The sequence below is a fragment of the Micromys minutus genome, assembly GCF_963924665.1.
Source record: "Micromys minutus genome assembly, chromosome: 2".
Lineage (NCBI taxonomy): Eukaryota > Metazoa > Chordata > Mammalia > Rodentia > Muridae > Micromys > Micromys minutus.
In genome coordinates this window covers 50,753,694-50,778,581 of record NC_137971.1, presented here as the reverse complement: position 1 = coordinate 50,778,581, position 24,888 = coordinate 50,753,694, and the positions used below count along the sequence as shown (strand labels likewise).

General features: G+C 44.6%; 2 protein-coding genes across 2 annotated transcripts; both read right to left on the bottom strand.

The window, feature by feature from the left end:
- Positions 1–1,695: 1,695 nt before the first annotated feature.
- Positions 1,696–24,784, bottom strand: SPINDOC (spindlin interactor and repressor of chromatin binding). Its single transcript, XM_080911828.1, has 6 exons — positions 24,445–24,784; positions 15,873–16,202; positions 15,648–15,797; positions 15,385–15,510; positions 15,023–15,223; positions 1,696–2,475 (listed from the first exon to the last, which is right to left on the bottom strand). Exons 1-6 carry the CDS (start codon positions 24,575–24,577, stop codon positions 2,264–2,266), a joined length of 1,152 nt encoding a protein of 383 aa, XP_080767954.1. The 5' UTR covers positions 24,578–24,784; the 3' UTR covers positions 1,696–2,263.
- Positions 18,239–18,655, bottom strand: LOC308416763 (large ribosomal subunit protein eL33-like). The gene has a single exon (XM_080911829.1). The coding sequence runs from the start codon at positions 18,611–18,613 to the stop codon at positions 18,281–18,283; it is 333 nt and encodes a 110-aa protein (XP_080767955.1). The 5' UTR covers positions 18,614–18,655; the 3' UTR covers positions 18,239–18,280.
- Positions 24,785–24,888: the final 104 nt, after the last annotated feature.

The following is a 24,888-nucleotide window of genomic DNA, read 5'->3' as shown; positions in this document are numbered from 1 at the left end:
TGAATAGCGGAACTAAGGTGTGTGCCACAGTACCTGTGTCTGAGTGCAGGTGCACGAGAGCCACTGCTCTGCTGTGCCAGGCATACAGAGCTCAGAGAACTTCCACAAGTCTTCCACCATGTGAGTTCTGGGAAGGGAAGAAACTCAGGTCCTCAGATTTGTATGGCATGGGCCATCTTACCAGCCCTCTTCCATCAAATTAACCAACCAGGAAGGGGCTATGGGAACTGTCAATTTGAAGCTAGTTGGTTTAAGTATAGGACAACCTCAAAGACACTGAGCCCCTTACCCTGAAGAGTGTTAACTGTTTTTTATATTCTAACTCAATTGTTAAGCTGTGCATGGTGAACACCTAGAGTCCCAGCACTTGGGAAGATGATAAACAGCCAGAGAATATCTCAAAAAAAGCCAAAATTGAGTCATTAACTATATGAGAAAAAGGTCACACAGAACGAATACCTAGAGACCAACATGGCATTTGACAGACATTTATTGAGCACATGTGCCAGGCCCTACGCAGGGCACCAGAAATATCAAGTCAATGTAATCTGGTCCCTGCCCCACAGAGTTCACAGTCTAAGACAAATCAAGCTCATACAACCACAAAGGGGCATTTGGATAATCATTTTAAAACACAATCTTTTATGAGTTTCCTCAATACTTTGTGAGAGATACAATGTCTTAAAACAAGTTTGCATAAATGTAAAGTCACAAAATTGTAGGAACAGAAACCACCTGCAATTTCAACACAGTGCTTTCAGAGAGAGTCTACATCTACATTGTTTTTAGGGAGCATACAAACTGTGCCATTCTACAGAAAAAGGTATAGACCCAGGTGTTCTGTGGCCCACACAATGGCTGGGACATTCTGGACATGATGGATCTTATTAACTCCTGCATCTATGTCATTCCTGCCTCCTCTCCTGGACAAGAACCTTCTACATTCTTGGGTTCCTCATGAGAAGATGAGGTGGCTTAAAAGAGCCAAATCTCACTAGTCCAGTATGAGATTACTGGCCTAGGAAATGGTAGCTTAAGCAAGCACACAACATACCCTGACTCTTTATGATAGAGATAAGACTTCCTCTTTACCTTTCCCTAAGTCTTCGTAATATACCAGGAGTAGTCAGCAGTGTGGGGTGGCCCCACCTTACTATACCTGCTGGGGATTCTGAACAGGACAATGGAATCAAGGATTTGAGAGTAAGCAATCTGGGATGTTCATTTTCACCTCAAGTTCAAAAGCCCACAGATTAGGTCTATGCAGAGATAACTCAGGATGCCTAAAATCTGCAGACCCCAAGCAGACTTGGGCTGAAACTGGGAATAGGGGTGAATTGTATAGTGGAGGGTACAGTCCTTTGAGAAGGCAGGGATGTACCATCTTCACATTACAGGGGAGGTGTCTGTGCAGGCTGGCCAGAATCAGGTGCCAAAGCTCCTTGGGTGTGAATGTCCCCAGCCCTATAATAGCTTTGCTTAGACAGAGGCCTACCAGGTGGGTCAGTAGGTCAAGTAAAGAAAATGGGTCTCTTGGGTGACTGACACCAAGTTGCAAACTCTGCTCTGGGCTCGCTGCCCCTTTGCCCGGGACAGGAGTCTCTGGCTCCCACCTTTCAGTTTCCTGCCCCTCAAGCTACTCTAAGAATCCTCCCTTTTCCCAATGACAGGCCACACAGAACTTTTAATAAAAAAAAAATAATTTATTGTCAACAAAGGCAATATATACAACAGGACAATAGATGCAACAGGACAACAGGAAAAGGGTGGCAAAGGGAGCCCTCGGCAGGGATGAGGAGGTAAGAGGTAATGGAGGCCTCCTGCTGTAGGAGCCAGAAGTGGGGGAGGAAAAGTGTCCCCCGAGGTAGTGGGACTCAGTTCAAACCCCATCATGACCACCTCTGCATAAGGCACTGTGCCAGGGGAGAATGGTGGGGAGCTGAGAGGGAGGAGGTGTGGGGTCAGAGGGCAGATCAGCGAAGGATTGGGGAAGGTGTTCTCCACAGGCCCAATGCCTTACCACCCAACAACCTAAGCCACCTCTGCCTACCTCAGGCTTGGCCAAGGGCAGGCATTTTTCTAGTACCCCAATGTGACAGTGATGTCAACCCTCCTCCCTCCATTGTCCTGGCACCTGTTTTTTAAAACTCTCCATCAGGTGGACAAGCTGGGCAGATCTGAGATTTAAGCCAATGGGGAATAACTGCCTCCTCCCACCCACCTTTCCTTCTTCCCATCCCTCCCTCTCTAGAAAACTGAAAACCTATACTCCACTTCCTGCCTCTGGTTGTCCCTTAACAGTGGCACTGGATTCTGACATAACCGTGGGCCAGTCTGGGTTGTCACCTGTTCCCACCCCCTTGGTGCCTTGGGGGTGCTTGGACCAGTCCTGTAAGAGGCTGACCGCTGGTGGTTCCTCCATCCGAACACGGATAACCTGGAGATCCAGTGTCCCACGGAGCCCCGGAGGGGAGGCTGGGAAGGGATGGGAGCAGAAAGCACAGTCAGACCCTCCAACAATCCCATACCATACCAGACTAACAGGGCTTTTCTCTTTTTCATAGCCCAGTGTCTTTTCTTGGGAGAAATCCAAGGAAAACACGACCTTAATTGACCAGGAATGGCTGGCCTACAGCCCTTAGGCACAGAGCAAGCATTAAATGCAGCTTCTGCCCTGTGTATTCAACATATGGGTTCACAGTGCCTATGATGTCACTCTCCAACCTCTAACATCAAGACTGCTCGTAGCAGTGATAAGGCAGAGCATACACAGCACACAGACACCTGAGTTAGTGTTCTAGCTTTGCCCTGCAGCCTTCATCCAGGCTCTACGTCCTAGGACTCCACAGTCAGGTATCTTAGCAACACGGTGAAGACAGAGAATGGCAAAGCTACACAAGGTAGAAACACAAAAACGTCCTTGACTTGGGCCCATGCAAGTGATATATGACAAAGCAATCCATGCACTTGGGAGGCAGAGGCAGGCCATCCAGGAATTCAAGGTCATGGCTCATTGGTTAAGGTACTGACTGCTCTTTCAACTTACACCTTTCTATAACTCCAGCTCCAAAGCTTCCTTACACAGACATACATGCAGCTAAAACACCAAAACACATAAAATAAAAACAATAAAGAGACCAGTCTGATCTTAAAAAAAAAAAAAAGAAAGAAAGAAAAGAGAATAAAAGACTTCAAGTTCAACCATTACAGAGAGAGGGGAAAAAGCCAGGCAGTGGTGTCAGACACCTTTAACCCTAGCACAAGAGGCAGATGATTGCTGGCTTTTTCTTTCTTTCTTTCTTTTTTTCTTTCTTTCTTTCTTTCTTTCTGACTTACTTATTTGGGGACTAGAAAGAAGGCTCAGTGGCAAAAAAAAAAAAAAAAAAAATTCCCCCTACACAATTTGAGACAGGTATGACTCTGGAGTTTAAAATTATGCATGAGAATACAAGATAAGCATGCTGACCCACACTTTTAAGATCAGCACTTGGGAGGCAGAAACAGGCAGATCTCTGAGTTTGAGGGCAGTGTACTGGAGGCCACACAGTGAGTTCTATGACAGCCAAGTCTATGTGGAGACCCCGACTCAAAAACAAAAAAGAACAGAGAATACAGCAAGTGCAATGGCGGAGCTTTGGGTTCAGTTCTCATATAGACTCGTCTGTATCTAATGTATATGTAATGTATGTGGATTACATCAGATACATGCTCTTAACTCCAGCCCATGAGAACGTGGAAAAGAAAAATTATAGCCCGAAGTTCAAGGCCTATATGAGTAAGACCAGTGGGGCAGTAGCTCAGCAGCACAACACTAAGGTCTGAGCTGGTGCCCTTGCTGAGCTAGGCCGACATTTCTTCTCATTTCCCTGAGGAAAAGATAAGGCATAAGGAAGAGAGTGGTTGGCAATTGGCAGGAGTAAGCGGGTTTGAGATAGAAAAGATAACTATTAATTCGCTAGAAAAGGAGAAGTATGACAAGTCCTGGCTAGGTAGCCTTGGCTGCCCTGGAACTTGCTATGTAGACCAGACTGATCTCAAACTCACAACAATCTGCTCACCCCTGCCTCAAGTGCTATTTCATTTTGAGACAAGATGGCCCCCAAACTCATCCTCTTGCCTCAGCCTCACTAGTGCTAAGATTACAGTCAGCTGTCATACTTTGACAACTTCTAATCCACCAAATAAAACAGAGCACCTAGCTACTGAAAGAGAGGGTCAAGCTAAGACTCCACAGATGGTATCTAGAGCTATGGACCCAGATGTCATCTTCTAAATACATATACACATTGTCTACACTAAACTTGGAAGTGTTATGACCACTGGGCTCATCATAGGGCTAATAAGCTTACAGTCTAATATAGGATTGACAGACAACAATATGTGCTACCAACCATAGGAATCAAGAATAAACAAGCAAGGGTCATGGGAAATGCCAGGTGTGATGGTATACATCTGTTATCCCAGCACTTGGGAAAAAGAATGTATGAAGGTCTACAAGGGAATGCATAACCTGTTCCAGGTTACAGCAAAAGGCAGAAATAGAGGGAGAGAATACAGAGGACTAAATTCTGGCTTTAACCTTATGGCAATCAATGGAGGTTGGCAAAGAAGAAACTTCAGCGTACAATGCTATAGGTAAAGTCAGTGCAGCAGACGAGAGACCGGTAAAAGGCAGCTGACAGTAAGGTGTCCAGCTTGGATATGAGTGGGACAGTAGCCAGAGGGATGAAGGAGTCAAGAAAGAAGAAATAACAGCTTTGTGCAGGCTGATAGACGATCTGGAAGAGGTGAATGCCAAAGACAGAATTTCTTTTGCAATGAGAGAAGAGCTATCTATTCCCTGCTAGGGTCAGCCCAGCCTTCTGCTGGAGGTTGTTAGTTCCTCAACTGGGGAAATAGATTTGTGTGAATCGCATCTCCTGAATAAAAGTTTTGCCATGCAACAGAGCTGTGCATCAGCTTTCAACTGGGTGTCTGGAAGAAGCATGACAAGTTATAGCCTGTTGGGTCAGAGACCCTGGCTAAAAACCTTACATGCCTATGGTGGTCTGAATATGCTTGGCCCATGAGAAGTGGCTTTAGTAGGAGGTATCGCCTTGTTGGAGGAAGTGTGTCACTGTATAGGCAGGCTTTGAGATCTTATGCTCAAGCTCCACCTAGCAGGGAAGAGAGCCTCCTCCTGGCTGCCTGCCAAGGTATAATCTCTTCCCCTTATATTACTATGTCTAGAATAACCAGGACACAGACTAATTGTTTAGCCTTTTGATGAACTAAACTGCTTTTCCATAGTGTCTATACCATCTACATTCTAACTAGAAATTTATCTGTTCTTAAAAGTAGAATTTCCCATCATGCCTGCCTGGATGCTGCCTTGCTTTCTGTCTTGATGATAATGGAGTAAACCTCTGGACCTGTAAGCCAGCCCTATTAGATGTTGTTCTATATTAATAGTAGCCTTGGTCATGGTGTCTCTTTACACCAATAAGACCCAAACTAAGAAAATGCCCAAGGCCTGGCTCCCACCCCACAGCACTTTACTTTTACACTGCTGGAGATAAAATCTTTGCTGGACACCATGGTTTGTCTATAATCTTAGCCTCAAGGGCTGAGGCTGGAGAACTGAGAGATCAAGGTTAGCCTGGACTACAGGAAAAGACTCTGTAAGGGCACTGGCTACTCTTGCAAAGGACTCAGGTTCAATTCCCAGCATCTACATGGTGGCTCACAACCATCTGTAATTCTGCAGGTGATTCAGAAATGCTCTTCTGGAGTCAGCAGGCCCCAGGCACGCATGATGCACAGACTTACATGCAGACAAAACAACCATACACATTGGGATTTTATACACATGTTAAGCAAGTGTCCCATGCTAGTAACTTCCTTTTCTGGTTTTTATTTTATTTTAATGTATTTATTTTACTCTTTTAAAGTTATTTTATTTTCATGTATTTATTTTACTCTTCGTGAGTTTCACATGATGTACCCTAGTCCCACTCATCTCCTGGCCTGGAATATTTGCTCCTTTGCCCTTGTAACCTTCTTCCTAAAATAAACATACGCACGCACAAACACCATAAAAAACACCTCATCGTGGAAGTTGTAGTGTTGCAGTGTGCCCTGAAGTACACCTGTGTCCACACACCTTCACTTGCAGATGTTCAGGGTTGTTTTGTTTTTAAAATCACTGTTGTTCTGTAGATGAGCTATGGATGAAGTGAGGTAGCATGACATGGTGCCTGAGAGTGAAGCTAGAAGAAACTTTTTTTGGCTTTTGATTTTTCAAGACAGGGTTTCTCTGTGTAGCCCTGCCTGTCCTGGAACTTGCTCTGTGGACCAGGCTGGCTTCCACACAGAGATCCGCCTGCCTCTGCTTCCCGAGTGCTGGGGTTAAAGGTGTGCACCACCACACCCAGCTTGTCCTTCTCCTAATGGGAACCAGGCATCAAACTCAAGTGTGCTTTGTACAGCAAGCATCTTACCTGGCTTTCTTTTGAGGTTAGGTCTAGCTACTTTGCCCAGGCTGGCATTAGGCACACAGGACTGGGACTAGAGGTTGTGCACCATTATAATATCTGGCTCATAGTTTTTCCTTCTGTAAAACAAAACCATAAGGCTTCCTATGCTCTACTTTCATGATCAAGACATTACAAAAAGATCAGACCTTAGTTAAGGGTCCAGAAGCTGCGGACTCTAACTACTGATTCTTCTAGATGACAAAGGGGCAGAAGAATCGATGGGTGGAGATAAAAGGGCAAGAGAGCAAAGCCTGATGTGTTGGACCGGAACCCTAAAGCCAAAGAAAGCAAACTGGGAGCCACTGAACTGCTGAGCTGAGTTTAATTCCAGGGGAAGGAGGACTGACTGCCTTGTACGCTGTAACATGTGCCTTCCCACGAGTAAATAAAAGGGAAAACCTTTAAAAAGCTTGACAAGTAAGGAAAGAAAGCTGGGAGAATTGATTACAAGTCTTTGGGACAAACTGGTCCATTCACTTGGGCCCTAAAAGAGGTCTCTTCCTGAGTGGGCTGCTTCAACCCTCACTTCCCACCCAATCCTTCCTTTCCAACTGTGAGTTCACTCATTCCTCCTGCAGAGGCTGGACTAAGCCCATTTCTTTTAGTTCTCACTAGGGACAAACCCTATACAGGGATCTTGGAAATGTCACACCACTCAAATGACAGGCAAGAGCAGAAAGCAATGTCCAGTTTAAGAGCGTTTTGTCAGATATTATTGTTGCAGGATATTTGATCACATTGTGAACCCTAAGATTGTGCTATTTATTGCAAAAACCTGTTTCTAGTTGTACTGTGGCTCATCCCTAGCACACATCTTTAATCCATGAGCTTTCTGTTTGTTGTAAGTAGAATTAAATAAAGCCAAGAGGCAAGGGAAGCAACCTGTTGACAGGAAGTAAACATAGGAAAAACAAAACAACAAAAAAAAAAAAACCCTGAGAGGAAGTCAGGAGGATAGAAGAGATGCACAGGAAGAAGAAGAAAGGGACATTCAGTTGGGAGGGGGTTGAGACAACATGAAGAACTTTCCTTTTGGGAATGCTGGCTACAAAATAAGGTTGGCTGGGCGCTTTCTCTGCCTCTCTGAGCTAGCAGGCTTTCACCCCAGCAACCGGCTCCCAAGTCTAAATTGGTAAAATCAAATGTTTGAGATTTTGTTATAAACAACATTCGGCAATCCAACACCAACAGATAAATCATACCAGTTGCAGACAAACTAAGAAACCATCAGATTTGGAAAGTCCTCAAGGAGAAAGTTATGGATGAAAAAACATAACACAAGGTGCTAGGATCCTGTATAATGTCACTTTAGATGGCTTGAAAACTGAAGCTGAAAATGAAAAGCTAAATGACTTAACGAAAATTGGCTCAATACTGATTATGATTATTATTATCTTAGTATTTCAAACTCCTTAATAGCCATAGTGGCTTTCTGTAACTTCTCAAAAGATAAAAACTATATAGATACAGGAAAAAAATATGAAAAGTGGATGGGTAAGCTACAAGCCTCAGACTTATAAATGAAAATACTTAGGCACAAAGCAATGAAAAGAGTTAAAGACTGTTGTTAAAAACAATACTGCTCTGGATTTAATCAAGGGATAGAACAGCTTCAGTAGATAAAACAAAAAATTCAGGTGAGAACAGAAAACAAGTATTTTGGTGAACTGCTTTATTTATAGCAGAGACCAAGGCTAAACATACAAAAAATGGCATAAAATTAAAGGTTTGGTAAACATAGGAACAGATGCAACAATTCACTAAAATCATGGCATCCAGATTACATCTTCTTCAGAAAGTAAATATTCAGCTTCTAGGCATTGGAACTTTATCTCAGGTAAAACAATGTGCAGGTTGGGTCACGTGTATAGGGCCAGAAGGATAAATAGAAAAATTAAGGCCGTATGTGGCTAATGTAGCCATTAATTTATGGGGACATGATTTTGTTGCAGGTAAGTTGGGGAAGAGGTTTTGTCTTTGTTTCCATAGAAGAGGAAAAACTGTGAATATTATCAAAATTGATAATGATTAGTGTTAATCATGAGAGATCTAAATAAAGAGAGGTGATAGTTCAATAGGCAGCTTGACTATTCAGTCCAACTAACTTATAAAGACTAACAAAATAAATGCTTTTCATTTGATCAGGAATGAAAATAATCAAAGGCATATTGGGTTTACTGGTGTGAAATAGAAAATAAGTTTTCTTTAAAGATTTATTTATTTATTTATTATGTACGCAGCATTCTGCCTGCATGTGTGTCTGCACACCAGAAGTGGACACTAGGTCTCATTACAGATGGTTGTGAGCCACCATGTGGTTGCTGGGAATTGAACTCAGGACCTCTGGAAGAGCAACTAGTGCTCTTAACCTCTGAACCATCCCTCCAGCCCCGAGTAAGTTTTCTTAAACTATGTATTTTATTCCATGTTTGAACATTCAACTGTAGATTGCCACGTGACCCATATCATCTTAGACATGAACTTTTGAGTTTTCTTCTTAAATAAAAAGCATATTTTGGGGCTGAAGAGATGGCTCAGCAGTTAAGAGTAGTTAAGTGGCTCTTTCTGAGGTCTTGAGTTCAATTCCCAGCAACCACATGGTAACTCACAACCATCTGTAATGGGATTTGATGTCCTCTTCTGGTGTGTTTGAAGAGAGTGACACTGTACTCAGATAAATAAATAAATCTTTATAAAATAAAAGGGTATTTTTGCTGTTTGGTGTTAAAAACACAATTTAAACAAATTTAAAATGTTTTAAGTAAATTCAAAGGGTTTTACTACCATTCAAACTTGTTTTTTAAATCTCTAAAAGTTGGAGATTTGGAGCTACAATAAAGTATTTCAGCAGGGCTGTGGTAGCCCACGCCTACAAAGCCAGCAGAGACAGGTGGATCTCTAGAAATTAGTTGTTTTCTAAATTCTAGAATAATAGAGAAGGTGGTGGTGGCACACGCCTTTAATCCTACCACCCTGGGACAAAACTCAGATACACCTCCTAACTGGTATATCTGAACAGTAGAGAGATCATATATCATATTTATAGATTATTATAAAAACCCTCTGTAGAGTTACCAGAAAGACAGCTAATTTCCAATGGGCCCAGGAAATAATGATTTCTGTGACTGCTGGTAAGCTCATCATCTCCTTGTATGCACCTCTGACTAATATTGAAGCAGATAATACCCTACTTATGGATACCATATTTATCAGTGATCCAACAACTAGGATGCTTCATAAAGCAAAACAGAGTCCATCAACATTTGCCCATCGGTTTCTATTGCAAATGCTTTCTGCATATGGAGAATAAATATATAATTCTCATCCATAAGCTGTTCACTACTTCCCCAAAAGAGGTATCCTCCAAACTGTGCGGGCCTAAAGACCATAATGATCACCAACCACTGATGAAATCAAGGCTAATGAAAGGCAGCTTATAGACGAGGGGATGGAACGGCCAACACTGAGGAAGGAACCACAAAATCAGTGCAGCACTACTGGCTATAAGACAAACTAGGGAAGCAAAAGGAAAATCTCTTCTCCAATTCATGGTGCGTGTGCGATGGTGTAACAATGTGGTTATCAATATGGAAAACCACTAACTAGAACATAAATGGTAAAGATACCTAGTCATGGGAGGCGTGAATAGAAATGCAAAAGCTAGTGAAACAGCAAAGACATCAAATTTTATGTAGCTCATACAGGCAAGGCAGACAAAAGTACTGAAATAGTGAACAAATTGGCATCAGACTAGAATATTACAATCGTCAGGGAACAGATCCAGAATAAACCAGTAAAAACAATAGATTAAATGTTCGAAAAACTTGAAAACCCCTAACACTATAAAATAAAGGGAAATGGAGAACTGAATTAAAGCAGAGTAACCACTCTTGTAAGGAGTTAGCCAGGTAGTGACTCACATCTCTAACCCCAGCACTCAGGAGGCACACACTTTTAATCCCAACACTTGGAAGGCAAAGGTAGGCACACAAGAATTAAAAAGCCACTTGAAGAAGACAGGCTGAAATTTAAGGTAATGTCTTTTGTGATCTACTAATTGTAGAAATAAGTTTGATCTAGCTTCCTGTACATAATTTTAGGTTGGAGTCTGAAACAGGTAACTAGAGACAAAGTTTGTGTACTTAATAGGTTGTGACCCTCAAACCTTTCTGAGATCAGCTGAGATCTGCCTAAAATGTTTGTTTTCTACCATTCCAAACAGTAACCTTTGAGGTCTCAGAGATGATGGGGCCCTGTAAAAGACAAATCCACCTGGATTGTGGTAGTACTAACCAAAGGTCAAAATTGTCCCAGGCCTCTTCTGCCACCAGGTTTTTCAAACAATGGACACCTTTGGCTTGGCTGCTGTGCTCTACCTAGTCAGGATTGCCACTGAGCTGACAAGCACCACCCAAAGATCAGCTTTAGCCTACAAACTGCTCAGGACATTCAAAGTGCTAAGTAGACCTGAACATTTTTATAAAACTTTTGAATACAAAATACTTAAAACTGTGGAATGCCTGACAGAAATAGCTTCAGTACTGTAAACAGTTTTACTATGCTAGAGTTAAATTCTTTCCTTTTTATTTAGACAAAAAGGGGGAAATGTTGCAGGATATTTGATTATGCTCTGAACTCTGAGATTGTATTATTTGTAAATAATTACTTTCTGTAGAAAAACCTGTCTAGTTGTGGTGTAGCTTAACCCTAGCACAAACCTTTAATCCAAGAGTTTTCTGTTGATTATAAGCAAGCATAAATAAAGTCAACCATAGGTCAAGAGGTAGAGCAAACAACCAGTTGACAGGGAGTGAACAAAGGAAAAAAAACATAGGGAGTAAGAGGAAGTCAAGATGATGGATAGAGACACACAGGAAGTAGAGGGGAGGGACATTCAGGGAGGGGATTGAAATAACATGGAGGTAGAGCTTTCCTTTTGGGATGTTCTCTTTCTCTCTGATCTAGCAGGCTCCCAAGCAACTGGCTCCCAAGTCTGAATTAGTAAAAATCAAACAATTTGTTAAAAACAACATACTGGGGACTAGAGGTATGGCTCAGTGGTTAAGAGCACCACTGCTCTTCCAGAGGTCCTGAGTTCAATTCCCAGCAACCACATGGTGGCTCACAACCATCTGTAACGGAATCTGATGCCCTCTTCTGGTGTGTCTGAAGACAGTGACAGTGTCCTCACATGCATAAAATAATCTAACCCACTCCACATACTGTTTGTTCTAGGTGCTAAGGACATAAAAGTGAGCCAAACCAAAGAACCTTTTGAAGCTCACATTTGCATGTATAGGCACCTCACTTTTTCTCACTGTGCTCCCGGCTCAGTTCAGCCTGGAGATACCTTGCCCGGGGCTGTGGTGACCAGCTTCCTGAGTTAGCACTTAGAAAGTGGAGTCAGAAGGATCAAGAATTCAATGCCAGCTTTGGTTACATAGTTTAAAGCCAGATCCTGTTTCAAAAAACAAAACAAAAACAAAAACAAAAGCCAGGCATCATACAGTGGCTTACAATTGTATTCTAAGCTCTTGAGAGGCTGCGGAAAAAAATGTCACCCACCATGTGTTCTAAAGCAAACTGGGTTAACACAGTAAAAACCCTTTCCTCTGAAAGGACTTGTGAACAGATCATCTTCAGCTTACTTTCTCTACCGCTTTGTAAACTGCTTTACCCCTATGTTGCAAGAAAGATTCTTGGAAAGTTCCAGAAAGTTTTCCCAGGCGGCTTCATAGGTCTATCCACTAGTTCAGCAAAGCTGACAACAGTGCGCTTCTCTCATTTCTATACCTAAGATTTTTACTCTTTTCTCTTTGCAGGGGTAGAAACTTTACTTACATGGAAGCTGTAGACCATGGGGATGTCAAACCTCTGGATTTCCAAAACAAGAATCCACCTAAGGTTTTGCCCTGACAAGGTTCCATATATATCATATCACCAGGACACACACTGTCACAGTCCCATTTTTTCCCTTGATGCTCTGACCCTTCCAGTTTACTTCTACTCTCTACCTCAGACGGATAGTTTGGGCAAAGGACACCCCAAGACTTAAAATGAAGGAAAGCAGATGATCCCAGGTTGACCGAGAAGGCCCAGAAGCATGCAAATCCAAATCCAAGGAGGATATGCCTGCCCAGGAAGTAACACTGGACTATGACTCAAGCTGAAGCTTGAGAGCATTAAAACTGACCCTAGTATATGAGTAAGGCCTGTCTCAAGAGTGGAGATTGTGTACTCCTCTACAGACTTCTGATGAGGAAGGAGGATATGACCAAACCCATGTCAGAGGCCTGCAGCTGCCTATTAGTTGTTTTACTTACCCCAGCTACAAAAGCACATTAATGACATTTCTAACCTTGTGGGACAAGGGTATAAGCACTCCCTGGCAACAACCAATCTTTCATTCACAAGTTGCTTATCCTGAGATGATGTAATCTGAATTCAACGAGAGGACAAGAAGAGGAAGCAGGCTCAGCCTCTGCTCCCGAGAAGGCATGGGAGTCTTTATTCCTCCATCATGGTAACAGGACTATAGGTTAGCAGATGGCTCAGTGTTTAAAAGTATACATGAGTTGGATTCTCAGTTTGCACACAGGAGGCTCACAAACATCCGTAATTCCATCCCCAAGGAATCCTATACCTCCAGCCTCCAACACTTCCTCCACGGGTACTGGTACTCTTACACACATACCCACAAACAAACTCATATACATAATTTAAAATATAATAAAAAATTTGAGACAGGATTTTCTTTGTATATAGCCTTGGCTGTTCTAGAACCAGCTCTTTAGACCAGGCTGGCCCTGAGCTCATGGAAATCCACCTGCTTCTGCCTCCGTAGTGCTGGGAGTAAAAGCATGCGCTGCCACCATCTGGCAATAAAAAGAATTTTTTTAGAAAGCTTATAAAACTAAATTAATTAAAGAGCTGGACGGAGTAACAAATGCCTTTAATCCCAGCACTCAGAGGCAGAGGCAGGAAGCTTCAAGTGGACCAAAGCCAGCTTGGTCTACATCATGAGTTCCAGGACAGTCAGAGCTACACAGTGAGATCCTGTCTCAAAACACCAAAAGAATAATAACAAAAATGTGTTTGTTTGTTTATGTTAGTTTATTTGGGATAGGGGAAGTATGTGGGCCATGGCACACTGTTGCAGTAAATATTAAAAAATAAAAAAGGTTTAACTCTTTTCTGGTTGGTCCTGAGGTCTCACTTCTCAGGCCCTACCCTGATACTGAGTCGAGTGCAACTCTGGCACCCGGTCTGAGCCAACATGGCCCAACTTGTCCGTGCAACTCCCTTCCCTGGCGGTTTTCTACTGCCTGTTCTCTGCCTCTGTCCCGGGGTGTTTCTCTACCCCAAAAATCCCAAAAACACAACTCTACAGCCCAATAGCTTTTCATACAGGTTTATATGTTCAACTCTCAATCCACAAGCCCTCTACACAACAAGATTACATCAAATAGACAAAGATACAAACTGCCCTTCTATATGAGATACTAGACCTATAAAATCCTTAATGTTCATAGCTATTTAACGCCAATCAACATCACCTGGGTCTAGTTGGTGCTTGGGAAGCTACATGTCACCACGTCCCCCTCCTAACCTTTCCCCCTCGGTCCTCTGACCTCTCAGCCCTCTCTACCTCCCTCGCCCCCACCCAGTTACTGGCTTTCCTTTATTTTACTAATTAGAATGGGAAGGTTCAGTTGGAGTCACGTAACTAGGCAGCCCTTCTTGGGGAAGTGGAATTGACATTAAAATACACACAGCTTCAGGACAATCTACAGCACACACATGGAGGTCAGAGGACAACTTTTGGTAGCCTATTATTTTCCTCTTCTACCATATGAGTTCTGGGAATTAAAGCAAAACCATCAGCCTTGGTAGCAAGTACCTTCACCTGATGAGCCATCTATCTCCCTGGTCCCCACATCCAGTCCAGCTCATGTTAGGAACTTTTCTGGGTTTTGGCTTTTTAAGATAGTTAGTTTGTTACTGTAACCTAGGCTACTTCCAACCTGTGTCAAACCTGTCTCAGACTTTCAAGGGTTGGATTATGCTTGGTCTAAGGTATTTTTATAAAGATCAAATGAATTGTATTCAAGAGTTTCTCAGTCAGTAGGGCAGGGTATAAACACAAACAGCAGCTATCGATGGAAGGTCACTTGTACCGTGGAGCATCCTTTTGATGTTCATCACTCGCCCACGGTCCCCACACGTTTAAATTGTTGAATACCTACCTCACTTGGGCCCCTGTATCACCGAGGTGAGGCAAGTTCCTCCAGGACTCTAGCTGGAACCAGCATCATGGTCTAAACTGAGCCTAAACTGATGTCAAGCAAAACTTAACGACCACTGCCAGGGACACTCAGCTTAGAGGCTAGCTTCCTCAGCATTCAAACCCATGTCCTCGGCCTTCTCTTGGAGGCCTAATCACCCAGAACCTCTATCTGTGATCCAGGGACTCAGCTTTCCTTACCAGCCCTCCCAGGAAGGCTCACCTGAAGAGGGACTTTGTGGCTGGGGCAGGCCCTCGGCAGCTTTGCTGTCTTTAGAAGAGTCCTTACTGTCGGTGGTCCTGAGCTGCGTGTGGGAGAAGAGCTGGAGGACAAAGCCAGGAGGGAAGCTGCCATCGGTGAAGTGTCGGACTTCAGCTGGTGCTGCGAATGTCTCTGTGGGTGACTCAGGAGGAGATGGGGGGTCTGGAAGAAGGCCGTGTAGAAGTGAGTAGAAAAGGAGAGAACCCAAAGGCTCAAGCCCTATGCTTCAGCTGAGCTCATGTAGATGCTCTCTGATATCTACTTCCTTATGAACTTCATGCTCCAGTGTTACAACCAGGCTCAGTACCCCTCAATCCCCTCACCTGGGTCAGGGTCCAGGTTTTTGGTCATATGCCTGCTTCTCTTCTTTCTAACAGGTTCCTCCTCAAGGGACTCTTTCCATCTCTGACCACGGGGCCTTTTATTTCCTTGCTCTATGACAGGGGCAACTGAAAAAGGAAAAATCGTTAGCACTTTAAGGCCACTGTACCTGAGCTCTTTAACCTCAGGCTTCTAAAAACACCTGCCCACCTCAGCCCCTTAGCATAGGGAGTCCCACTAAGCCGAAGCTTCCCTGTTGACTGACCAGGCAGCTCAAGGGGGCGGAGTCCTCTGGGCCGGAGTCTCTTAGGGAGGGATGGGTTGTCCTCGGAGTCCAAGAGGACCACGATCTCTGCTGGCATCCTGGCAGGATCCGGGCTGGAGATGGGGTCTGGCTGGCCATCCTGGCCTGACTCTGAGGGGGCAAAAGCCCACTAAGCTCGAGGGCCCCCACAGGCCCCATTTCTCCCTCAGCCCTCACCCTTACTACCTAGGCTGGGCAGGGATGGCTGGTCAGCTTGGATGTCTTGCAGAAGGGCAACTCCTTCACTCCAGGCTTCCAAGATGTTGCTCTTCTCAGAGGGGCTCAGGTCCAGGGTATGAGGATGCTGCTCTAGGATGTGTGCTCGAGCAGTGTCTGCTGATGGAGACCGAATCTCTGCCCCACACACCATGCACAGGGCCCGTCCACTGCCTCCAGGGCTGTTCCCCACCAGGAACTCCTGCTCCCATGACACTTGCTGCTTGGGCTCCTCACAGCCTTCGACACCTGCTTCCAGCAGGTTAGGCCGAGGTGGCGGCGTCTTTTCCTGTTGGGTTACTGCAGAAAGGGGAATATGCTGTGAAGATGCCAGGGCTGGTGATGCTGTGTGGGATGGGTAAAGGAATTTCTCTGAGTGTTCCATCTCCCCATCGGATCCTAACAAAGCAGCATGAGGAACACAGCTAGGATGTCCGAAACTGTCCTTTCACCCTTTACCTGTTATCTAGTCATGAGCCCCACTCCATGTTTCCAGAGCTGAAAGGCATCATTTGATATCTGGCAGATATCTTTCCTGTGGGGCTTCTAGGTTTCCTCACCCAATAGCCAACTCTATCCATATCCAAATTGTAGGCCACAATGCATACTTCAGTCTCCAGTAGTCTAGCCTCAAAGGTTCACTTTTAATTCCTTATCCTCTTGCTTCCACCATGCCTGGTATTTGAAATGACAGGACTCAAACCCAGGCTTCATGTGTGCTCAATAAGGACAAGCACTCTACCAACTGAAACACAACTTTTAACAACCTCCCCCCTTTAAAAAATTAACAAGTGTTATGTATAATGTAGAGGGGAGAGAATGGGGTGGGGCCCCATCGGGCCATGACATATGTGCCGAGGACAGTGCTTTAGGATTAAGTTCTATTCATCTACCCTTACATGGGGGTCATGCTTAGTACCCAGGATGGCCTTGAACATGCAGTTCTGCCTCCGCCCCTGTATAGAGAAGATGACAGGGTTTTTACCACTACGCTCTGCCTTTTGGTTGTTCTAGTTTACTATTTTTTATACTGCTTTTTCTGTTGTTGTAATAAAACACAAAGATAAAAGCAACTTGAGGAGTAAAGGGGTTACAGGTTACAATCTACACTGAACAAAGCCAAAGTAGAAAGGACTCAAGGTAGGAGCTTGAAGGCATACTCCCTCAGATGGAAGGTAGTGACCTATGTCTTTAACCCAGCACTTGGGAGGCAGAGGCAGCTTTCTTGTGTTGGAGGCCAACCTGGTCCACAGATCAAGTTTCTGAACAGCCAGGGCTACATGGAAAAGATCTGTCTCAAAAGCCAAAATGAACAAACAAAACAAAACCATGTTCCCTTTCCAGCTTAGTCTCAGACCAGATCTATCAGCCTAAAAATGGTGCCACCCACCCACAGTGTGCTGGACCCTCCATCCTGTGTCAAAACAATCTTCAACAAATATACCCACAGGCCAATCTGATGGAAGCAATTCTTCAACTGAGGTTCTCCTTCCAAGGCGACACTAGTTTTTGTCAAGCCAACAATAAAAACTGAACATTAATTCATCCCTTCATGCCTTAAAAGTCATGAGGGAAATGACTTTTACACACCTCCACCCTTTGTTTCCAGCTTGAGATTCGGCCTTGGTTCCCTCTGGACCACCAGCTTGTGTGCTGACCCTAAGGAAATATTTTCCAGAAACTTTTATCTCAGTGATGCTATGGTAATCTCTTAATAATTTCTGCTGTCCTTTAAGCACCAGCTAACAAACATCCATTTTTCCAATAAAGCAAGGTTTCACTTGTATATTTTTTTAATTTTTATTTCATGTGCATTAGTGTTTTACCTGCATGTATGTATGCTTGCTCGAAGGAGTCAGATCCTCTGGAACTGGAGTTATACAGAGTCCTGAGTGGCCATGTGCTTGCTCTTAACTATTGAACCATTTCTCCATCCCACCAACTTACAGATTCTTAAAGTTTAAATATATCCCACAAACAACCCTGATAAGTCTTTACTTCTGTCAGAAAGTTGACAAACCAACCGTTGATCTCTCATTTTGCTAAGACAGGGTTTCCATGACAGCCTCTGCTGTCCCTCAAACTTTCTCCTTGCCATTCTCCAAACTTCTGCATGCCCATGCTGGTGTTTCTCTACTATAGCTCATTAAACTCTGAGTCCTTCCTGGCTAAGTTCTAAAGGCTTCCCGTCTTCCCACCAAACCACTACAGATCCACTACAGCAATATCCAATTTTCCTGGGACCAATCTCTGCCCAAATTTGGTTCTGATGTTGTGATCATCCAAAAGCAACTAGGGGTGTGTGCTAACTAGTCTTTTTTTTTTTTTTTTTTTTACAAGAGCACAAATCTACTTTTATTTATTTACTCTCCATTAGTTTAAATCCGGGATGGGTACAGCATCACACGGATTCTGTGTCCAATGGCCTTTGCAGGAAGGTTGCTTCGGAATTTGGCACGAACCATACCACTGTTTCCATGGGCCCGAGTTACTTTTCCCCAGATCACTCTGGTTTTGTTTGGTTTGCCTCCAGGAGTCACTGTATTGTTTTTTGCTTTGTACACATAAGCACATCTCTTGCCTCCGTAGAACTCGGTTTCATCTCGGGCATAAACGCCTTCAATTTTAAGAAGAGCCGTGTGCTCTCTTTGGTTCTGGAGACCTCGCTTGTAGCCAGCAACAGTGGCCTTGCACCACAGCCTTCCGGACATACTCGCGATCTTTGGAAGTCCTGTTCCCAGCAGGCCCCAGAAATCTGCCCCCCCTTTTTTTAATTTTAAGATTTATTTTATTTATATAAGCACACTGTTGCTGTCTTCAGACACACCAGAAGAGGGCATCTGATCCCATTACAGATGGTTGTGAGCCACCATGTGGTTGCTAGGAATTGAACTCCGGGCCTCTGGAAGAGCAATCGGTGCTCTTAACCGCTGAGCCATCTCTCCAGCCCCTGACTAGTCTTTATGTTAACTTGACATAGCCATGGTTAACAGAGGGAGCTCCAACTGAGAAAATGCTTCCATAAGATCAGAAGGGCCCAGCCCATTATGGGTGGGGCCATCCCTGGATTGGTGGTCCCAGTTCTCTAAGAAAGCAGGTTAAACAAACATGAGAGCAAGCCAGTAAGCAACCCCCCATGACATCTATATCAGCTCCTGCCTCCAAGGTTCCTGCCCTCACTTTTGAAAAGTAACTGTTAAATGGAATTATAAATAAAATAAATCTTGTCTTCCCTGTATTAAAAAAAACAAAAATTAGGGCTAGAGAGATGGCTCAGTGGTTAAGAGCACCGACTGCTCTTCCAGAGGTCCTGAGTTCAAATCCTAGTAACCACATGGTGGCTCAACCGTCTATAATGAGATCTGATACTCTCTTCTGGTATGTCTGAAGACAGCTACAATATACTCATATACATAAAATAAATAAATCTTAAAAAAATATAAAACAACAACAAAAATTCTTGCTGAATAAGATCAACCTGTATACTTTAAAGGTGTTCTAACACCAGAATGGAAGTCAGGGAATGTGTTGCATTGGGGAAGTTTTTGTTTGTATTTCTACAGGGATGAAAGACTATGGATTCCATCAAAACTGATAAAGATATGATCTGAGTAAATGAAGCTTTCGCATGAAAGGCAGAACTCAAGGAAAGAAGAGATGCAGAAAGACAGCAACAGACAACCCAGAAAGCTGATGTGCCCCGCATGAGGACAGCTCAACAAACTTGGTGAAAAAGACAAATCAGTTCATTAGACTGGAAACCTTGATGTGAAAATGGCCATCTGCTTAAGGACAGATATCAGGACTCCAGATGAAGGATCATCACACCAACAGATCTTCACAAGGACATTCAGACTGTTAACTTTATGTGATTGACAACTGTTTCTGTTGTAAAAGTTAAACTGTATGTAATTTTAGCTTAACCAGAAAGGGGGCAGTTATAGAGAAACTTTTTAATCCAGCAATTTGCATTCAGCTGGAATGATACACCTTTAATCCCTCAGGCTAGAATATAGACATACCCTTAGTACACACCTTTACTCCCAAACAGTGAAAGTTAATTTGAAGCAGGAAACTGCCATTTTTTGAAAGTGACCTCTAATTGAGGAACCACAAAGTGGTGAATCAGTGAAAGATGTGATAAAATGAGTCGGAGATAGAATATGCAACTCTTAGGAACAGCACAGAGAGTGAAAAGTTTCACCAAGACTCTTTTATGTGGACAAGTTACAGGTGAGGACAGAATTGAGACAGAATGAAAAGGAGCCAGATTAGAACAGATGGTCAGAGTTAGTTTGAAACTCAGCAGAGCGATTCATTTAGAAGCTGAGAGAAGCAATTTTGAATCAGTCAGTTTAGAGAGGAGTTCAGGCTAGAGTTGGACCAGCCAACCAGAGTTCAGAAAGAGCTAGGAAGGTTGAGTTTATTCATCAGTAAGTCTCCAAGATGATTACACTGAGAGGACAATTACATCTGGTGAGTGAGCCTCAGAAACTGAGACATTCAAGATCTGGATTAAATTGTATGGAGGATAGACGCTTCCAGGACTAGGCCTACGAACAACTAGATCAGAGAAAAATGCTCTGGGCTCGGCCATACACCTAGGGACACCAAGGCAGAGCCTAAAGCAGAAACCAAATGGGCTCCTTTGGCTACCTTTTTTTACCCAGCTCAGGTCCAATTAGAAATCAAGAACATGCTCTACAAATAGTCCTACAGGATAATCTGATTAAGGCAATTCTTGAGGTTCCATCTTCCCAGATGGCAACCAAGATTAACCACAATAGTATATATTCTTTTGGGAGTAAAAATACTAAATTTGATCAGTGTGATGGTTTGTATATGCTTGGCCCAGGAAATGGCACTCTTAGGAGGCCTTGTTGGAGCAGGTGTGTCACTGTGGGCATGGGCCTTAATACCCTCATCCTAGATGCCTGGAAGTCAGTCTTCTAGCAGCCTTCAGAGGAAGATGTAGAACTCTCAGGTTGGCCTGCACCATACCTGCCTGGAAGCTGCCATGTTCCCGCCTTGGTGATAATAGACTGAACCTCTAACCTGCAAGTCAGCCACAATTAAATGTCTACAGGTTGTCTTGGTCATAGTGTCTGTTCACTGCAGTAAAGCCCCAACTAAGACAAACATCTTACTGTTACCAACAGGAAGAACTGGCACGCAGGCAATAGCTGCCCTCTTTCAATCAACCTTCCTTTTCTAGGGTGCTCCTGAAGTATGTGCAATGATGGCCACGCCCCTCTGGCTTGTGTCCCCAGCTCTCTGCAGATGAGAAGAACTTCCTCAGAGCAGAAACTCTCAATGTAGAGGCAGCCTGGTTCTCTTCTGTCAGTGCCTGTGATCCCTAAGTACTAGAACTCTCCCCTAACCAACTGGGACCTAGGACAAGGAGCTTCTGGAACAGTCTAGGTTCCAGAACCTTTTTTCCATGTTTCAATTGGTCTTCTTCTTCTAATTCTCCTAAACCAGGGCTCACGAAGGTCAATCAGCCCAGCCAGAACTTTTTCCACACAGTCACCTTTTCAACCTTGACTTGATACTCAAAAGCATTCAAGGAACTATGCACCTTTAGTTCTTTTTCTGTTCCTCCTCTTGTCACCTACCTGGGTTCTTTTCTCTCCCCTCTGGGAAATCACACTGAAGGCTACTTTCTCAACTCCCCACACAAGCTGCAACCCCAAGTTGACCATCTCATTCCCCTTTGTGGAATGTTTCCTTCACAGCACAGTACAGGCCCTCAACAGATGTCTGCTTGTGTCTAAATCTCAAGCACCAACAGCACTAAACATCGATGACAAGGGACTGACCTCAGCACTTGGTCTCCTCCTTTGGGTAATTCTCACCTGTTGCCTTGACAATTCCCATGCTTTATTTCAGAATTAGTGGGACTGTCTGAAGGGCCACGTACTTGTACTTGTTAGCTAGTTGAGTATTCTGCCAGTGAACTCTATTTCTGGCTATCTTTTTTACTTTTTGAGACAAGATCTACTATCCAGGCTGGCTGAGAATTTGTGATCCTCCTGCATCAGCCTCCTGAGTAATTCAAATTACAAGCCTGCTCAACATGCCTGGCAACTAACTAGTAAGGCACTCAAGAGAAGTCTAGATGTAGATATTCAACTGCTTAGCTAATCACTCTCCTAGAGCCTGAAGAGACACTAAATTTAACAATATTCAAAGCCTATTTCCAAACTTCTAAGTCTAAACTACAGCACATAGTCTGTCTCAGTAAACTGGTAGATAATCCTTCTACTTTCAAATAACAAGATTGTGGCAGTTTGAATGAGAATGGCTTCCAGAAGACTCATACTCATAAATATGTGGTCCATAGTGGAACTGTTTGAGGAGAATTAGAAGGCGTGGTTTGTTAGAGGTGGTGGATCACAAGGGGTAGGCTTTGAGGTTTTAACTGCCTAATGCCACGCCCACTTAGCACAAGTGTGCTTTTTCTCTGCCTCCCCCAGTTAGCTCCTGTTCTCTCTCGGCCTGTGCTTGTGGATCAGGCTAAGCTCTCAGCTACTGCCCCAGAACCATGCCTGCCTGCTGCCGTGCTTTTAGCCAAGATGGTCATGGACTCTAACCTTAAACACCCAACTTAAAAAAATTTTTTTTCTTTTTCTTTTTTTGGTGTTTTGAGACTGGGTTTTCCTAGGTAATCCTGGCTGTCCCTGGACCTGACAAGTACTAAGATTTAAAGGTGTATGTCAGCAAGTTCCACAAACCCCTTTGGTTTGTACTTTGCATTGGTCATGGTGTTTGTCACAATAGAAAAGTAACTAAGACAAAAACAAACAACAACAAAAAATCCCACCTTTTTTTCCTTTTCTCACTATAGCTCTGGTTAGCTTCCAAGTATAGACTAGGATGACCTGAAACTTCCAAGTCTGCCTTCCTCTGCCTCCTGAAGACGTGCAGCACTGCACTGAGCCCAAAGAACAATATGTGAACTCATCCACTTTCTCATGCTCCAGATCTTCTTAGAACCTTGTGCCTAGGTCAAGAGGCCTCTAGAACCTTCCACTTGGTTTTCTAAGTTCTCTTCCATTCTTACTGGAGACATCTTTCCTAACAACTTAAGAGAAAAAAAATTCTAACTAGACCCTCATTTCTTGTTATCCAGCTTTTGTAGTCTCTAAAACTGATTACTGGGCCATTGAGAAGACTGGGTTAGTAAAAGCTCTTCCTGCCAAGCCAGATGAACCAAATTCAATCCTACATGGTGTAAGAATGGACTGCCAAAAGTTGTCCTGACCTCTTCATACTTGCTGTAACTGATACACACACACACAAACACACACGGGGGGGTGGGGTGGGGGGGGAGGGAGAGAAAGAGACAGAATAAAAAAGAACCCATTGCCACCTAACATACTATAGTTCAATATTTACCTGTTGGCTGCCACTGGGATACACATTTTAGGAGCAGGGTTTCACTTACCCTGCTCCCCACTGTTACCACTCCACCTCTGCCTGAAAAATGCTTGGCATACAGCTGCCCAAAACAGTTGAAGAATGAACCTTTGTAGATGTCTATTTCTTTCTAATAGTGATGAGGCCATCCCGGTAAGCACTCTAAGCCAGCACAAGTAAAAATAACCTTCGAGATGCATCAGACACTAGAGGAAATGTGGCCTTTTTTCTTCAAATTTTCCCTCCTGTCTCCAAAAGAGTTAGGTTAAAGAAACACAATGAACAACTTAGTTCTCAATCTCTTTTGTGTACTGTCCTGATTAAGGGAAACAGGTATTCCGCCTAAGGAAATATTTGCATTTTTCATGACTAATTGTCTTCCACAAAGGTAGCTCTTTGTTTTCTCCTTTGGACCAGAGAGGCTGGGGAAGGGGGAAGGGAGGGGAGAGCAATGTGTTCCCGGATTGTCCCTCAAACACCTCCTTTGGTGACTAATAGATGACTTGTTACCCACCCCCTAAGCAAGTCCCGCTTTTCTCAAGCTGGGTGCTACTAGCAATTCCATTCAAATGCCGGGTTCTAGAATTGACACCTGTGGCTCCAGAGACAGAAGGCCTAGAGGATTGAGGAAGGAAGGAGGGTTCTACTTACAGGGCTCTTATTTTCCCTCTCTGGAGGCCGCCAGCCGCGCCAGCCTTCACCTCCGTTATCACTGCGGGCGACTAGCCTGGGGCCTAGAGGCCTGGTCGCCCCTCGGCCTAGGGAACAGACCGGAACCGGGAGACAACAGCCGCGCACAAACCACTGTACTAGGAATCGGGCCTCTACTCTTGGCCCGAGGGGGCGCCGGGAACCGGAAGACCTGAAGCGCTCCTTCGGTGTGGATGGAAGTCTCTAGACCCTGAGCGGGGGAGGGGCGGCGGAGGAAAGGGGGGCTCCGAGAGGCCTGAGATTCCAAACCCGGTGGGGGAGGAGCGAGGGCGCCCTAGCCGCGGACCGGACCGGGAAGGGCCCTCTGAGGCTGCAGATGCCGGCCCAGGAAAGCCCTGAGGACCGGGAACCGGGAACTGGACAGATCTAGTCCTCGACCACCAAGCGGAAGTGAGGTCCCCCACCCCCTCACCTCGGAGCATCGGCTCGGGCCGCGGAATCACGGCCACCACCACGGCCTCGTCGTCATCGTCCTCCCCGTCCTCACACTTGAGCGTCACCTCGAAGCAGTCCAGCGCCGCGGCTCCCTCGGTTCTCAGCGCCATGGCGAGGCGAAGAAGGGCGACCCGAAAGCCGAGGACGGGCGCACAGACCTCGGCGCGCCGCCTGCGGCGGCCGCCTCCCGCCCTCCACGCCGGGCCCGAGGCCCGCCTAGCTCACCGCCGCTCGCCCCGCCGCCCCGTCAGCCACGGGCTTCAACGCGTCACGACCCCGGGCGGGGAGGGCTCGATCCGGGGCCCCCAACCCCGCCGCTCCCTTTTATGGAGGCTCATTGTCAGCGTCCGTCCGGCAGTCCCGCCTCCTGACCAGGCTAGCCAATCACGTGAGGATACGCCCCCCCAGTCCCGCCTTAGCC